Source organism: Oryctolagus cuniculus, chromosome 10 (assembly GCF_964237555.1).
Source record: "Oryctolagus cuniculus chromosome 10, mOryCun1.1, whole genome shotgun sequence".
NCBI classification, from domain to species: domain Eukaryota; kingdom Metazoa; phylum Chordata; class Mammalia; order Lagomorpha; family Leporidae; genus Oryctolagus; species Oryctolagus cuniculus.
The window spans coordinates 44,231,201-44,248,313 of NC_091441.1; the positions used below are offsets into that span (position 1 = coordinate 44,231,201).

The following is a 17,113-nucleotide window of genomic DNA, read 5'->3' on the forward strand; positions in this document are numbered from 1 at the left end:
AATTGCCCTGCTATTTATTTCCCAAAGGATCCTTTAAGCTACTCACTCTACAATTTTACAATATACTGGTATTCATTTTAACTATATGTTCCTCCATTGTCCCACCCAAGTGTACTTCAAAAAGTTTGTGGAAAATTGAATTAAAAGATAAGTTGCTTGTCAGGCATCTGGCATAGAACTTGTGCTGCCTGTTAGGTCACATATATCACACATTGAAGAACCGAGGTACATTTTCCCTTATGCCAGGTGCTGACTCCAGCTTCCTACTAATACAGATCCTGTAATGGCTCAAGTGGTTGGGTCCCTACATGCCATGTGGGAGACTTGTACTGAGTTCCCAGTTCCTGGCTTTGCTCCACAGGCTCATTCAGGCATCTGGGATGTGAAACAGAAGAGCCAGCTCTTCTGTGCATTTCTCTGTGGGTGTATTTGTGTGGGGGTGTATGTGTGTGTATCTTTGGCTCTCAAAAATTTTGTTAGAAAAACATGTTTATTTTGGTACAAAAAAATTAGAAATCCATGAATATGAGGAATCTTCAGAAATTTCATGGAAATTATATAAAAACTATATATGGATTTTAAACTATTTCACACCCAAATAAACTTGTCATTTAATTCCATTTTTCCATGTGCTTTTGAAGTTCCTGTGTACTTAACAGTATTCATATTTAAATAATCTAATGAAATTTTTGGAGAGTTAAAGCAGCTTTTTTTAAGTTTGAGGAGAGAAGGAGGGAGAAAGAGGGTAGAGGGAGAGGGAAGGAGAGAAAGGGAAGAGAGGAGATGGGAGGGGAGGAGAGGGGAAGGGAGGGGAGGGGAGGGGAGGGGAGGAGACTGGAAATGAAAACGAGAACCCATCCACTTGTTCACTCCTCAAATACTCACAGCTACCAGTGCTAAACTGGCTGAAGCTAGGAACGGGGAACAAAATCCAGGTCAGTCTTACCACTTGAACAATCACTGCTGTATCCTACGGTCCCATTGGCAGGAAGCTGAAATCTGGAGTCAGAGTCAAGAATTACATCCAGGTCTTTGATGTGGGATACAGGCATGTTAATCAGCTGCTTAGCCTCTGGGCCAAATGCCCACCCTGTAGACCCTGTAGTGTCTCTAACAACTTACATGACTGGAGTAGTAGCACTGCTGAAGCCTTCTCATTTCTCTACTGTGGATAAGAAATGCTAGTATTATCCTTTCTTCATGGCATGTGTCATGCTAATCATCCCACAATTTCCTTTTCCTTGTGATGTTTCTAATAAGATGTATGTGTAGGTGGGAGTTGCTGGCTGTGTATTCTAGGAAATCTCTCTGAAACAGACCGACACAGCTGGGAGTAGCAATGTTTAAATTTAAAAGCATTTAAACATTTAACCATTTTCTAAACTTCTAGCAACTAGACATGATAGCTACAGCTCTGATTTCCATTTCACAGAATGAAATAGCCTTAGAGATAGAAGCCAAATATTCCTGATGGCTGAATAAAACACAAAAGGAGGCTCAGATCGGTTTTTAAGTGAGAAAAGTAAACAGCAATCTTGTTTAGGCAACCTAGTTGGCTTATTTCTGTTACTTCCAGCTGCACCCAGTCCTAACAAATCTACCTCACAATTTTCTCATTTATTGTCAATCTTCAAAAATGTACTCTGTGTATTAATCTTGGTGTGCTTTCACCAAGAGGACTTGGGTATGCTGTGGACTGGGAACAGCAGAGTTGGACTGTGGGAGGACTCTCCTTGGGAATGGAGGGAAGCATAAGAATTCATTCCAGCAGGCCAAGAAAATAGCAACCTTGGTGTAAAGCATGGCCATTATGATGGTTATTTTATGTCAACTTGGTGGGACCACGATGCCCAGATATTTGACCCAACAAACATGATTTTGGATGTTTCAAGGGATGTATGTTTGGGATGAAATCAACATTAAAATTGGTAGACTTAGGATGAAGCCAGTTATCCTCCACAGAGGAAAGACTGACCTCCTCAGGAAAAGGAGGAACATTGACAACACACAGCTCTTGGACTTGGACTTGGACTGCATATTTTCTCTGTATCGCTACCCTGTCAGCTACGCTGAAGATCTTGGCCTCATACCTTCATGATCATGTGGGTTATCATTATGTCTCTGCCCCTGGATTCTGTTCCTCAAAAGAACCCTGACTAATGCAACTGCCATTAATAAAATGGCTTTTCATCTACCATTTCCTCATTTTTTGCCATTGATTGCTTCCAAGTTCCTTTATGAAAGCTTCTACTTACCTGCTTTTAAGTCAGTTGGCCACCTTCTAGCTATTCCAAGGGACAAGATGAATGAGAGTCTGATCCTCTTGGCTTCTGAAATGGGAACCGAACACTGTAATGGAACCATCTATTATGGATATGCCACAAAAGGGAAAGCAATTCCTCAAAATGAAATTGAGATATTATAAAAAAGGTTATCGATGTTGTGCAGCCAAAACATGATAACTCTCTACATCAAGGTGGAAGGAAAGTTATACCTTAGTAAAAGAAAATACAATTTTCTTTCATAAAATGAGCATAACCAACAAAACTCAAAATGAAAAGCAGGGGACCAGCGTTGTGGTGTCAGGTTAAGCCTCTGCCTGTGATGTCCATATCCCGTATGGGTGTCGGTTGGATTCCCAGCTGTTCCACCTCCGATCCAACTCCCGGCTAATGTGCTTGGGGAAGCAGCAGAGGATGGCCCTAGTGCCTGCACCACTACCAGATATGTAGGAGACCCAGAAGAAGCTCTTGGCTCCTGCCTTTGGCCTAGCCCAGTCCCAGCAACACATGTGGCCATGTGGGGAGTAAACCAGCAGAGTAAACCACAAAGAGCTGTTTCTGTGTGCCTTTCCCCCTCTCTGTAAGTCTGCATTTTAAAAAAAAATTAAAAAGTGAAAAGCAGATTCATGTGTACTGAGAGGCTCAACTACTTCCTCGGAGAGAAACAAATACCTGCACAGAGACTGTAGGTAAGGGGATATGTTATGGAGCAGGAGCCCCAGGAATATCATTTAGAACTCAAGTCACTTCTTTGATATTTCTGCTTCTGTTTCTTCATTTACTAAATGGATGTAGTGGGGCCTACCTCAAGAGTTTAAAACATGTATGATGGCTGGGGCCGTGGCTCACTAGGCTAATCCTCCGCCTTGCGGCGCCGGCACACCGGGTTCTAGTCCCGGTTGGGGCGCTGGATTCTGTCCCGGTTGCCCCTCTTCCAGGCCAGCTCTCTGCTATGGCCCGGGAGTGCAGTGGAGGATGGCCCAAGTGCTTGGGTCCTGCACCCGAATGGGAGACCAGGAGAAGCACCTGGCTCCTGGCTTCAGATCAGCGCCATGCGCCGGCCGCAGCGCACCGGCCGCGGCGGCCATTGAAGGGTGAACCAACGGCAAAAGGAAGACCTTTCTCTCTGTCTCTCTCTCTCAACACTGTCCACTCTGTCCACTCTGCCTGTCAAAAAAAAAAAAAAAAAAAAAAAACACAAAGCAAAAAAAAAAAAAAACCATGTATGAGATGATTGAAAACAAAAACAGAGAATACCAAAACATAGTATGTGGTGAGAGTGGCATTCAACATAGCTGTAGATTTTTACATTTAAATATAGAGATTCCCAGAGGAAGGGAATTTCATATACTGTTGGTTGGGATGCAAATTAATACAGCAATTATGCAAAATAGTGTGCAGGTTTCTCTAAAACTTAGAAATGGACCTACCATATGATCAAATATTCCAATATTTAGTGTATATCCAAAGAAATTAGAATCAACCTGTGGAAGAGACATCTGTAATCACATATTGAGTTTGATCTAGCCTGTAAAATAAAAATAATTCCAATATTTAAAAATATTTGGTCTATTGAAAAGGAAAGAAAGTTTTAAATGAGTGTGGCATATTTTAACATCAAAACCTTGTGGGAATTGTACCAAAGGAATTTGTTATTCTTTCTCTAATATATATTTGAGAAAATTGCATAAAATATTTTTTTAACTTTTATTTAATGAATATAAATTTCCAAAGTACAGCTTATGGATTACAATGGCTTCCCCCCCATAACGTCCCTCCCACTCACAACCCTCCCCTTTCCCACTCCCTCTCCCCTTCCATTCACATCAAGATTCATTTTTGATTCTCTTTATATACAGAAGATCAGTTTAGCATCCATTAAGTAAAGATTTCAACAGTTTGCTCCCACACAGAAACGTCAAGTGAAAAATACTGTTTGAGTACTAGTTATAGCATTAAATCTCAATGTAGAGGACACTAAGGACAGAGATCCTACATGAGGAGTAAGTGCACAGTGACTCCTGTTGTTGACTTAACAAATTGACACTCTTGTTTATGGCATCAGTAATCACCCTAGGCTCTTGTGATGAGCTGCCAAGGCTATGGAAGCCCCCTGAGTTCACTGACTCTGATCATATTTAGACAAGGCCATGGTCAAAGTGGAAGTTCTCTCCTCCCTTCAGAGAAAGGTCCCTCCTTCTTTGATGACCCATTCTTTCCACTGGGATCTCACTCACGGAGATCTTTCATTTAGGTTTTTTTTTTTTTCCCCAGAGTGTCTTGGCTTTCCAATGCCTGAAATACTCTCATGGGCTTTTCATCCAGATCCGCATGCCTTAAGGGCTGATTCTGAGGCCAGAGTACTGTTTAGGACATCTGCCATTCTATGGGTCTGCTGTGTATCTCACTTCCCATGTTGGATCGTTCTCTCCCTTTTTTATTCTATCAGCTAGTATTTGCAGACACTATTCTTGTTTCTGTGATCCCTTTGGTTCTTAGTCCTATCATTATGATCAATTGTGAACAGAAATTGATCACTGGGACTAGTGAGATGGCATTGGTACATGCCACCTTGATGGGATTGAATTGGAATCCCCTGGTATGTTTCTAACTCTACCGTTTGAGGTAAGTCAGCTTGAGCATGTCCCGAAGAAAATTGCATAAAATATTACAAAAGAACATTTAAGTAATAGAGACAAACAACACACCAGTCCATGACCATTATAGTAATGTAAAGATGGCTCAACAGATGAAAATCCAACTGTGTAATTTATTATATCATGATAAAAAGAAAAAATGTTATTTTATCAAAATATGCTTATGATGTATTATAATTAAAAAATAGGAAGTGTTTATGTATGAATAGAAGACTGGTCCACAAAAATGACTAGTAATTATTTGTAATAATATAGGAAAGATAAAGGCATTTCAAGGAATGGGAAGAACAAGTCAGGTGAGCCTGACTTCAAAATTATAGTTCTATATTCTTTTTTATAGATATGATAGGACAATAAAAAGGAACAAAGATACACAAAAATGAGGCTGTCATTGTTACACAGTAGTTTAAGACACTGCTCGCGATGCCAGCATCCCACATTGGAGTGATAGTTCAAATCCCAGTTGCTCAACTTCTGGAACAGCTGCCTCCTGATAATGTGCCTAGAAGAGCACAGGAAAGGCCCCCAATTTGGACTTCTGCCATCCATGTGAGAGACCAGAATGGAGTGCCTGGCTCCTGGCTTTAGCCTCACCCATTTGAGGTGTGAAGCAATGGATGGACGACCTCTCTCTCTTTGTCACTCCCTCGCTTTTCATTGCTCTGCCTTGCAAATAAGCAAATATTAAAAAATGAATACATAAATACAAAAGTTATATTATTATGAGTAAAACACAAAATAGAAGATCCTTGTTTTCAGAAAGTCTGCGTTTACTAAAAATCAATCATTTGGTGGAACATATACTTACCAGCATGAATAAATTTTTTTTTTCTCCAGATTGGCAATAAATAGTTAAAATACAAAAGGAAAATTAACTTTAGCCCACAGAACTCATTACATAACTATTAAGAAATTAGGGGCCAGCATTGTGGCATAGTTGGTTAAGCAGCTACATGCAATGCCAGCATCTTATATGGGCACTCATTCAAATCCCAGCTGTTCCACTTCCAATCCAGCTCCAGGCTAATGCACCTGGGAAAGCAGTGGAAGATCTCCCGAATCCTTGGGCCCTTGCACCCACAAAGGAGACCCTGATTGAGCTCCTGGCTCCTGGCTTTTGCCTGGCCCAGCCCCAACACCAGCCATTGTAGCCTTTTGGGGATTGAATCAGTAGATGGAAGATCTCTATCTCCCTCTTCCTTTGTAGCACTGCCTTTCAAATAAGTAAACAAATGAATATGTATCTCAAAAAACATTCTGTCATACAGAAAGACTTCTTGAACAACACCCCAGAAACACAGGCAACCAAAACCAAAATTGACAAATGGGATTGCATCAAAATTTAAAAGATACACTCCACAAAGTAAAGAAGCAACTGACGAATTGGGAGAAAATATTTGCAAAGTATGCAACTGATAGAAGATTAGTTTCCAGAATCTATAAAGAGTTCAAGAAAGAGTTCATCAGCGAGATACAAATCAAAACCACAATGAGTTTTCACTTCACCCCCATCAGAATAGCTTTCATGTGGTAATCAACAAACAACAAATGTTGGTGAGGATAGGGGGAAAAGGGTACCATAATCCACTGTTCATGGGAATATAAACTGGTGCAACCACTGTGAAAGGCAGTATGGAGGAGATAATGCAGAAATCTGAATATAGACCTACGATGTGACCCAGCCATTTCACTCCCGGGAATTTACCCAAAGGAAATGAAATTAGCATATGAAAAAATGAGCTGTACCCCCATGTTAATTTCAGCTCAATTTATAATAGCTAAGTTATGGACTCAACAATATAAAATCATAATTATAAAATCTTATTGAGGGTAGACACTGCTGTTACATATTCGGTAAAGCTGCCACCTGCGGTGCCAGCATCCCATATGGGCGCTGGTCCCAGTCCCGGCTGATCCACTTCCAAACTAGTTATCTGCTATGGCCTTGGAAAGCAGTAGAAGATGGAACAAATGCTTGGGCCCCTGCACCCATCTGGGAGACCAGGAAGAAGCTCCTGGCTCCTAGGGATACTTTATCTTCTTCCTTTCCAATTTGTATCCCTTTGATTTCTTTTTCTTGCCTCATGGTTCTGGCTAAATATTCCAGGAATTGTGAGAGTGGGCATCATTGTCTGGTTCTGGATCTTAATGGAATGCCTCCAATTTTTCCCCATTCAGTAGGATGTTGCCTGTGAGTTCGTTTATAAGTTGCTTTGATTATATTGAGGAATGTTCCTTCTATACCAAATTTGCCTAAGATTTTCACAATAAAAGGGTGTTGAATTTTGTCAAATGGTTTATATCTTTTTAGATAATCATATGGTTTTTTCTCTTCAGTTTGTTGATGTGGCCTATCAATTTATTGATTTTCAGATGTTGAACCATCCCTGCATACCAGGGATAAATCCCACTTGGTCCAGTGAATGATCTTTCTGATGTGCTGCTGGATTTGATTGGCTAGTATTTTGTTGAGGATTTTTGCATCTGTGTTCATCAGGAACATTGATCTATAGTTCTCTTTCTCTGTTGTACCTTTTACTGGATTAGGAATTAAGACGATGCAGGCTTCATAGAAGGAGTTTGCGAGGATTCCCTCCCTTTCAATTGCTTTGAATAGCTTGAGAAGAATTGCAATTATTTCTTCTTTAAATGTCTGGTAGAATTCAGCAGTGAAGCCATCGAACTAGGGCTTTTCTTTGTTGGGAGGATCCTTATTACTGATTTGATCTGCATTTTTGTTATTGATCTGTTTAGGCTTTCTATGTCATCATGACCCAATTTTGGTAGGTTATATGTGTCCAGATATCTATCCATTTCTTCTAGGTTTCCTGATTTGTTGGCATACAGCTCTTTGTAGTGATCCATGATGATTCATAATTGCGTTTCCTTTTTTGTCTCTGATTTTATTGATTTGAGTCTTCTCCCATTCTCTCTCTCTCTCTCTCTCTCTCTGTCTCTCTCTCTCTTTGGTTAGTTGGGCTAATGGTGTGTCAATTTTGTTTATTTTTTTTTCAGAAAACCAGCTTTTCATTTCATTGATCTTTTGTATTCCTTTTTGGTTTCAATTTCATTTATTAATTCCTTAATTTTAATTATTTCTTTCCTCCTACTAATATGGGGTTTGGTTTGTTGTTGTTTTTTTTTTTTTCTAGGTCCTTGAGATGCATTGAGAGCTCATTTATTTGGTGACTTTCTAGTTTTTTGTTGTAGGTGCTAATTTCTATAAGCTTCCCTTTTAACACTGCTTTTACTCTATCTCATAAGTTTTGATATGAGGTATTATCATCTTCATTCATTTTCAGAAATTTTTGATGTCTCTTTTGATTTCTTCTATGACTCACTGTTCATTTAGGAGTATGTTGTTCAGTCTCCATGTTTTTGCCTATGTTTTTGAGATTCTTGAGCTGTTTGTTTAGAACTTCAATCTGTTTCTGTTGTGTTCAGAGAAGCTGCATGGTATGATTTTGATTTTTTTGAATTGCTGAGACTTTGTGGCCTAGTATATGGTCTATCTTAGAAAAAGTTCTATGAACTGCTGAGAAGAATGTGTATTATGCAATGGTGGGGTGAAATGTTCTGTAGATATCAGTTAAATCTATTTGGTAAATAGTCTCAATTAGTTTTATTGTTTCTTTGTTGATTTTCTGTCTGGTTGATCTATCCATTGATGAAAGTGGGGTGTTGAAGTCTCCTGTTACTATTGTATTGGTGACTATGTTTTCCTTTAGATATGTTAATTGTTATTTTAAATAGCCAAGTGCCCTGTGATTGGGCATATACATTTATTATAGTCATGTCTTCCTATTGTAATAATCCTTTAATCATTACATAGTTTCCTTCTCTGCTTTTTTTTTTTAAGAGTTTTTGTGTTAAAGTCTATTTTGTCTGATATCAGGATGGCTACACCTGCCCTCTTTTTCTTCCTGTTAGCATGAGATGGCTTTTTTGTATTCTTTCACTTTCAGTCTATGCATATCTTTGTTCGTCAGGTGTGTTTTTTGTAGGCAGCAAATAGATGAATATTTTTGTAATCCACTAGGCCAGTCAGTATCTTTTAACTGGAGAGTTGAGACCATTTACATTCAAAGTTACTATTGATAGGTAACTCCTTGACCCTGCCATTTTTCCTGAAGATTCTTATTGTTTATTTTGGGTTTTTTTAGTACTTTTACTGGGGGATTTTTTTGTCTTCACATTCTTTCATGATGATGACTTTCTTTCTGTTTTCGGTGTTTCTGTGTGTAGCACATCCTTAGCATCTTTTGTAAGGCTGGACAAGTGGTGACAAAGTCTTTCAATTTCTGTTTGTTATGAAAGGTCTTTATTTCACCTTCATTCATAAATTAGAGCTTTGCAGGGTACAATATTCTGGGTTGACAGTTTTTTTCTCTTAAGATTTGGACTATATCTCACAATTGTCTTCTGGCCTGTAGGGTTTCTGATGTGAAGTCAGCTGTGAGTCTAATTGAAGATCTTCTGAAAGTATTCTGTGTTTCTGTCATGCACATTTTAGAATCTTTTGTTTGTGCTTTACTGTGGAGACTGACTGCAATATGTAATGGTGAGGATCTTTTCTGGCGATGTCTGTTAGGAGTTCTATGTGCATCCTGTACTTGGACGTCCCTTTCTTTCTCAAATTAGGGGAGTTTTCTGTAATTATTTCACTAAATAGGTTTTCTATTCCCTTCTCTCTTTCTACCCTTTCAGGTACTCCTAAGACCCATATGTTGCATCAATTGATAATATCCCATAGATCTCCAACACTGTTTTTATTTTTTTTTTAATTTCTTCTTCTTTCATTGATCTGACTGTAAAATTTTCTTCTATGTCGAGCCCCATTCACGGAGGAACAACACAGGACCCTGCGCTGTTCTTTTGTCTGCTTGGCCCTTCCCGGGTTTGCTGCTGGTCCTTCCCGGGTTGGCTGCCGACCCCTCCACCTCCGTGGATGGGCGGCTCCCCCTGCCACTTTCCCCACTTCAGCGGGGAAGCGGCACACCGCTGGCCGGCTCTCTCGGGGGCTGCTCAGATATTATCCGGATGTTCCTGGTGCGTGTTGTCTCTCTCATCCTTTATAGTCCTCTTCCACCAATCCCAACTCTGCTACCCACACGCTGAGCACGCTGCTCTCCTCCAATCAGGAGCAGGATCAGCTCCTTCAGCTTATCAGTCAAATTGGCGAGAGGCAGCTGTGTAGAAGTTGTTTACTCCTCTCCCAGAGCCATATTGTGGGAGAGCAGATGCATAGAATAAGTCTTAATTCCAGTAACTTAGTCTAGTCTGAGTTGCTCCCCACACTTCTAGCTCAAATATTCTTTATTCTGCCTCACCAACTCTGATGTTAAGGCTTTCTACTGCATTTTTTATTTGTTGTATTGAATTATTCACTTCTAATATTTCATTCTGATTTCTATTTAAAATGTTGATTTCATGGGAAAGTTATCACTCAGATCATGTATGATTTTCTTTACTTTGTGTATTTGCTTCTGATTGCCTTTGAGTAATCCTGTGATTAATTTTTTAATTCCATTTCTGGCATTTCCTCAATCTCTTCCTCTTCACATTCTAATAATGAAATGTGTCCCTTTGTGGAAGGTCATAGAGTCTTCCTTATTCTTGTTGCTTGAATTTCTGCAGTTAGTTTTAGTCCTGCAGGCAGCATTTCCCTTCCATCTGGATGGCTCCTCATCCTCCTCTTTGGCTGGGTGGATGTAGCCCGTGTGGTGGAGACCGTCCTTGTCAATTTTTCTTGAACTGCTGTGGTTGCTCCTGCTGACTGGGTAGAGGGTGACCCTGATATTGGCTGGATGCATGCACAAGAGCTGGAGAAGCTGTTAACTGCTTATGTCCAAAAATGGGACCAGCCCTCCCACCACTGGCTGCAGCTTGCTCTTGTAAGTGTGAGAAGGAGAGAAAGAGAGACGTGCCTCTTTTATCCCCCACCTCTGGGTTAGAGGTCACTCTGCTGCCCTGAGGGATACAGGCCAGACTCAAATATAGTGCAGTTTACTAAGCTCTCCCTCCATCTGTATCAACAGCAGTGTGGGCTGTGCAGTCCAGTCTCATCTGGTTTGCCAGAGTTGGCATTTTTTCTGGATCCAAGATGCTGAGTCCCTCATTGTTTCATTGCTCCTTGCTGCATGTCTGCACCTTCCACACGGGTCTAGGCCAATTCTGCTTCTACAGGACCTCCCTCTGCAGTTTCCTCTGCAGCTTTACCCTCAGAATGTACTTTCTCCACTTTTTTTGTAATTAATTTTGCTTAGCCTAAGAGACTACCATGTCACTATTCTGCCATCCTTGAACACATCAAAGTGTTTTTTTAAAATATTTATTTATTTATTTGAAAAGTCAAGTTAGAGAGAGAGAGACAGAGACAGAGAAATTAGATTCCATATCGACCAGGGCTGGGCCAGGCTGAATAGAGCCAGGAGCTTCATCTAGGTACCCTACCTCCACTACTTTCCCTGGCAGATTTATAGGGAACTGTTTCAGAAGCAGAATATTCAGGACTCCAACTGAACCTGTATGGCATGCCAGCACTGCAGGCAACAGTTTAACCCACTGCACCGTAGCACTGGTCACTCCAAGTTGTTTTATAAAGCATCATGAAATCTAAGTAAAATGTACCCATATTTCTTTGGAGTTTGTTGATTTGAAAAGTATGCTCAGAAAAATAGAGTTGAAAATGTTGGAGTGGCTGTTGAATCATGGGTTCTCTTCTAGTTTACTTGTCAGAGTACAAATCATTACTCCTTCCTGGAGAATAATATCAGCCAGTGCTTAGGAAATTCCTCAAAATACGTATCATTACATTCTGGCTAAGCAAATCCTCCTTTAAAAGCACATTTGAATAAATATTTCAGGATGTACAATTCTGTTACAGGGTTCTTCATCACCACAATGTTTATGTTATGCATCTCATGATGTAGCACATGCCAGGCTGTGCATAATGTTCATATAAATTGACATTGAGTTAAGTAATGAGTCATGTATGATATAAAGGAATGTTATGTAAAAATAATGTCATGCAGAGTTAGAAAGTCAAGGAGACAGGAGGGAGAGATGCAAAGAGAAAAGAGAATGTTTCTGGTGCTTATTAATAAAAATAGTAAAGTTAAATATTTTTGCATGATATTGAGATATTTATTCTGATCTGAGTAAAATTAAGGTAGTATTTGTTCATTTTTTAAAAAAATTCTACATTATGGACCTGGTCCTATGTTGTGGCAGGCTAAGCCTCCTCCTGCGGTGCTGGTACCCCATATGGGAGCCCACTAGCACCCTGGCTGTTCCACTTCCATTCCAGCTCTCTGGCCTGGGAAAGCTGTAAAAGATGACCCAAGTGCTTGGGCCCCTGCACCTGTGTGGGGGACCCAGAAGAAGCTATTGGCTCCTGGGTCCTGGCTTCTGATCAGCTCAGCTCTGGCCATTGCAGCCTTTTGGGGAGTAAACTAGTGGATGGAAGACCTTTCTCTGTCTCTCCCTCTCTCTCTGTGTAACTATTCCTGTCAAATAAATCTTTTTTAAAAATTCTACAATAATATACCATTCAAACAACTAAAACCATAAAAGTAATTTGTTTTTTGTGGTGAAAAGATAATGATTTAATTTTGGACACATTAACCAGAATATTGAAGTTATTTTTGACATTAACTTTTTTCTTAAACTTTTATTTAATGAATATAAATTTCCAAAGTACAGCTTATGGATTACAATGGCTTCCCCCCCATAACGTCCCTCCCACTCACAACCCTCCCCTTTCCCACTCCCTCTCCCCTTCCATTCACATCAAGATTCATTTTCATTTCTCTTTATATACAGAAGATCAGTTTAGCATACATTAAGTAAAGATTTCAACAGTTTGCTCCCACACAGAAACATCAAGTGAAAAATACTGTTTGAGTACTAGTTATAGCATTAAATCTCAATGTAGAGGACACTAAGGACAGAGATCCTACATGAGGAGTAAGTGCACAGTGACTCCTGTTGTTGACTTAACAAATTGACACTCTTGTTTATGGCATCAGTAATCAACTATGAGAAACGGTAACTTGATCAGCCCTCACCCTGACTGTTGATGAGCAACTTAATATGTTATCCCTCTTAGTATTTTTTTTTGTTTGTTCTACTTAATACTTTTGGTTGAATACTGTAATCAATACACAATTCTTCTTAAGTGCTGAAACTTAACTGAAAAGTGATCATTGTTAAATATAAGAGTGGGAATAAGAGAGGGAAGAGATGTACAATTCGGGACATGCTCAAGCTGACTTACCTCAAACGGTAGAGTTAGAAACATACCAGGGGATTCCAATTCAATCCCATCAAGGTGGCATGTACCAATGCCATCTCACTAGTCCCGGTGATCAATTTTTGTTCACAATTGATCATAATGATAGGACTAAGAGCCAAAGGGATCACATAAACAAGAATAGTGTCTGCAAATACTAGCTGATAGAATAAAAAAGGGAGAGAACGATCCAACATGGGAAGTGAGATACACAGCAGACCCATAGAATGGCAGATGTCCTAAACAGTACTCTGGCCTCAGAATCAGCCCTTAAGGCATGTGGATCTGGCTGAAAAGCCCATGAGAGTATTTCAGGCATGGAAAGCCAAGACACTCTGGAAAAAAAAAAAAAAAAAAAAAAAAAAAAAACCCTAAATGAAAGATCTCCGTGAGTGAGATCTCAGTGGAAAGAATGGGTCATCAAAGAAGGAGGGACCTTTCTCTGAAGGGAGGAAAGAACTTCCACTTTGACCATGGCCTTGTCTAAATATGATCAGAGTCAGTGAACTCAAGGGGCTTCCATAGACTTGGCAGCTCATGACAGTAACTTGTATATATCCCCTGCATTCAATCCTATAAGAAAATAAGAAAACTGAAACCCCACTCACTAAACAGTAGATTAACTATGGGAGGAAAAATGTAAGTGAAAGACTTTTTGCCTAAATTAAACTAAAAAAAAAAAAAGAAAATCTGCCCTAAAGTTCTTTCTTTTAATTAATCATTAAATACATATATTAGAAAAAATATATTTCAATACCAGGTAATGGAGCTGTGCAGAAAAACTCATGGAGATCTTGAAGAAGTTATAGAGGAATATGAAAACACCAAATTTAAGGCTAAACAAATGAAAGAAGACTTCGAAAAAGATATTTGTAATGATGAAGCAAAAATAGATGGCTACAGGTAAAAATATTTTAGAATTGCATATTGCATTTAGCAATAAAATGTTAGTAAAATGAAACACCTTGTGTTTCAAAATTTGGATAAATAGCAAATAATTTATTGCTATATGTATTTTATTATCTAATTATGTAAATTAAAATATATATACTTGTGAAGTTCTGTAGATTTCTAAAACTTAATGCATCTGTGTAATTTTAAGCATCTTCAAATATTGGCAAATTTCCTTAAGGATATGCTATATATAAATATATACTATGTGCAGTAGTGATAACCCTGCATTAAAAATATCCAACATAGTTTATTATTAAGCAAATTATATAAAAATTTATCCATTATAAAAATAGCATCCAATGTTTTAATAATGACTTTATTTGATTGCCCTAAAATCTAATATGTTAATATGTAGATTAATTATATTTAGAATATTAATAATTAATTTTTCATTTATTTTGTTCTGATACATATTCTATTTCCTTTCATTGCCTTTAAATTCTTTATTGTGATATAATAAAATTTTATTTATTTAAATTGATATTTACTTATTATATAAAATTCATAATTATTACAGTGCTAGAACCGAATAAATGTAACCGAAATGAACACATCTGTATCATAGGGTTAGATATAAGTTAACATTTATTTGTTAAGATATTTTCATTTCTCCCTATTTAATATCTATTTCAACATGTCCTCAAGCATTCTCTGCCATTTCATAAATAAATGTTTTATAACTCACCTGATATATTTTCATTAACATTTATATAATTAAGATATATGCTTATAATTCCTATCATTTTTTTTCTTTCACTCATGGATTATGAGGAAATATATTTTAAAATTTTAATAGCAAACTTCTTATTGTTTAGTATTTCTTTTTAACTGAACTAGTTATCTTCATTGTCAGTGACCATTGTATCGTTTCAATCCATGGAAAACAGAAAGCCACACATTCACACCAGCAACAAATGAGAGATCCTGTTTCTCCAAAACACATTATTATCTTTTACACAATTTTGCCCTTCTAATATTTTTATGGTGATATCTCAGTATGGCTGTAATTTACATTTCCCAACTGGCCAATTACCTTGAACATCTTTGTGTGTGTGTGTGCTGATCCCATTCTCTCTTTTGTTAAGTTCTATGTTCATTTCACCCATTTTCCAATTCCTTCTTGATTTATGGTCGAGTATGTAAGTAAATAATCCAGTATATATTGAAGATACTTGTAATTTGAAAATATTTCTGTCTTTTTGGAAACACTTTTCTTCCCTATATGAGGGTATTTCAAATTATAAAGGTTTTTAATTTGAATGAAATTAAATTCACCAATATTTGCTTTCCTGAAGCATTTATGTTAACTCTTGCCTGAACCCTAAGTCACAAAGATTTCCTCCTGTGCTTGCTTCTAAAATACTATAGTTCTACACTTCATATTTAGATATATGAATAATTTTTACTTAAAATGTATATGAAATGTGAGATTTACTCCAAGATTTTTTTCGTTTTGTTTTTAATCTATGTATAGCCAGTGATTCCAACACCTTATATTAAATCACTTCCATTGAATTGCTTCTGTAACTTTCTCAAAAGTCATTTGGGCACATTTGTGTAGATCTAATTCTGGATTTCCTATTCTGCTTGGTTAATCCGCCAGTCAAATATTACTCCATGAGTATCAACATTTCTTGATACCTATACTTACATGGTACTACTCAGTAATGAGTAGAGCGATCCTTCCTATTTTATTTTTCTTAATGTACTCTGTTTTAGCAATATAAAAATGGCGACATTTAATACCTAGTAGGAAGAAGCAGATTTTTACTCTGAAAAATATTATTCAAAAGACTGAGGATTTGGTGGCATCAGCTGAATCAGGGAAGAGGGGAAATAGGATAGTAAAAGAACATACATATGGCCATCTACTGCATGGAAAAGTGCATTTCAGACAAAGGTCCATCATTTGCTCTCTGGCAAGAAATTCCATCGAGAGAAGAAAAATTAATTGCAAAAGAAGGAAACTGAACCAAACTTATTTACAATTTTGGAACATAGTGGCTCCCTACCTCTCATTGCCAATCCAGCATCTAGAATTTTGGAAGAGAAGCTGTGCTCTCAAGATATGGAAGGGTGAAGAAGGACCTTGTTCTTGCCCATTTTTTTGTTGCTTTAATTTCCATTGCTGTAGTGAGAGTGCATCTTTGGGTTTTAGCTGACTTGACTCCTGCATGAGAAGCTGGGCCAATTCCTGAAGTATGTTACGTATTTCTTGGAAACTGGCACTTATTTCCTTATGAATTTTTTGTATGTATTTTCTATGTCTTTATTAGATGACTATTCTATTCCATGTTGATTTGTATGGTTTTATTACAGATAAACTGTTTACTGTTTGTTCTCATATTTAGATTTCAAATAAATGTCCAAGATTATTTTGTTTACTGTATATGGATAAAAGTTGTAGTTATCTGCATCACTTGTCATTTTATGAAAATGGTAATTTGATCAATTTCTTAGTGTATTTTTGGGGGCTTATATTAAACTGCCATGCTATTATCTAAAGAAACTTCTGTTTTTGGAATGAATCTCCTGCTTAACAGGACAAAAGGTTTGGAGCTTCACAGACCAGCCCTGATCTTCTTTGTTAGGGGGTCATATAGCAACAAAAATCTCCTTGGCAATTATTTTACTTTAAATCAAGTTCTGGTTGTTTTAACCTGCATTTCCCTCCATTTAACTTCTCATGCCATAAAGATTCAATTTTTTCACTTCAGATCTTCTTCTCTTTCTTCTTTTTATCTTTTCCTTCTTTTTCCCTTGCTCTTCCATCCCTGTGCTACCCAACTTATGAATCAAAGAGGTTTAATTCTCTCATCTGAAAGCCAGTCAGATGCAGGTTTACTTTAAATCACTCCTAAGTCATGTTTCTATAATTTCTTTCTCTTGTCAAGATAAATACTACTGATGGATTTTTTCTCACTATT

The 17,113-nt window shown here is 37.9% G+C and overlaps 1 protein-coding gene across 9 annotated transcripts in view; it reads left to right on the top strand.

Annotated features, from left to right (window-relative positions):
* The window catches only part of CCDC178 (coiled-coil domain containing 178), a 604,881-nt gene that overhangs the window by 106,215 nt on the left and 481,553 nt on the right, over positions 1 to 17,113 (top strand). For all 9 annotated transcript variants that reach the window (XR_011379371.1, XR_011379370.1, XR_011379372.1 and 6 more), the window contains exon 10: positions 13,993 to 14,135. Coding sequence is in view for 6 of the 9 variants with exons in the window: in XM_051851309.2 (XP_051707269.2) it covers positions 13,993 to 14,135 (143 nt within the window). In the remaining 3 variants the exon portion in view is untranslated. The remainder of the gene's footprint in view (positions 1 to 13,992; positions 14,136 to 17,113) is intronic.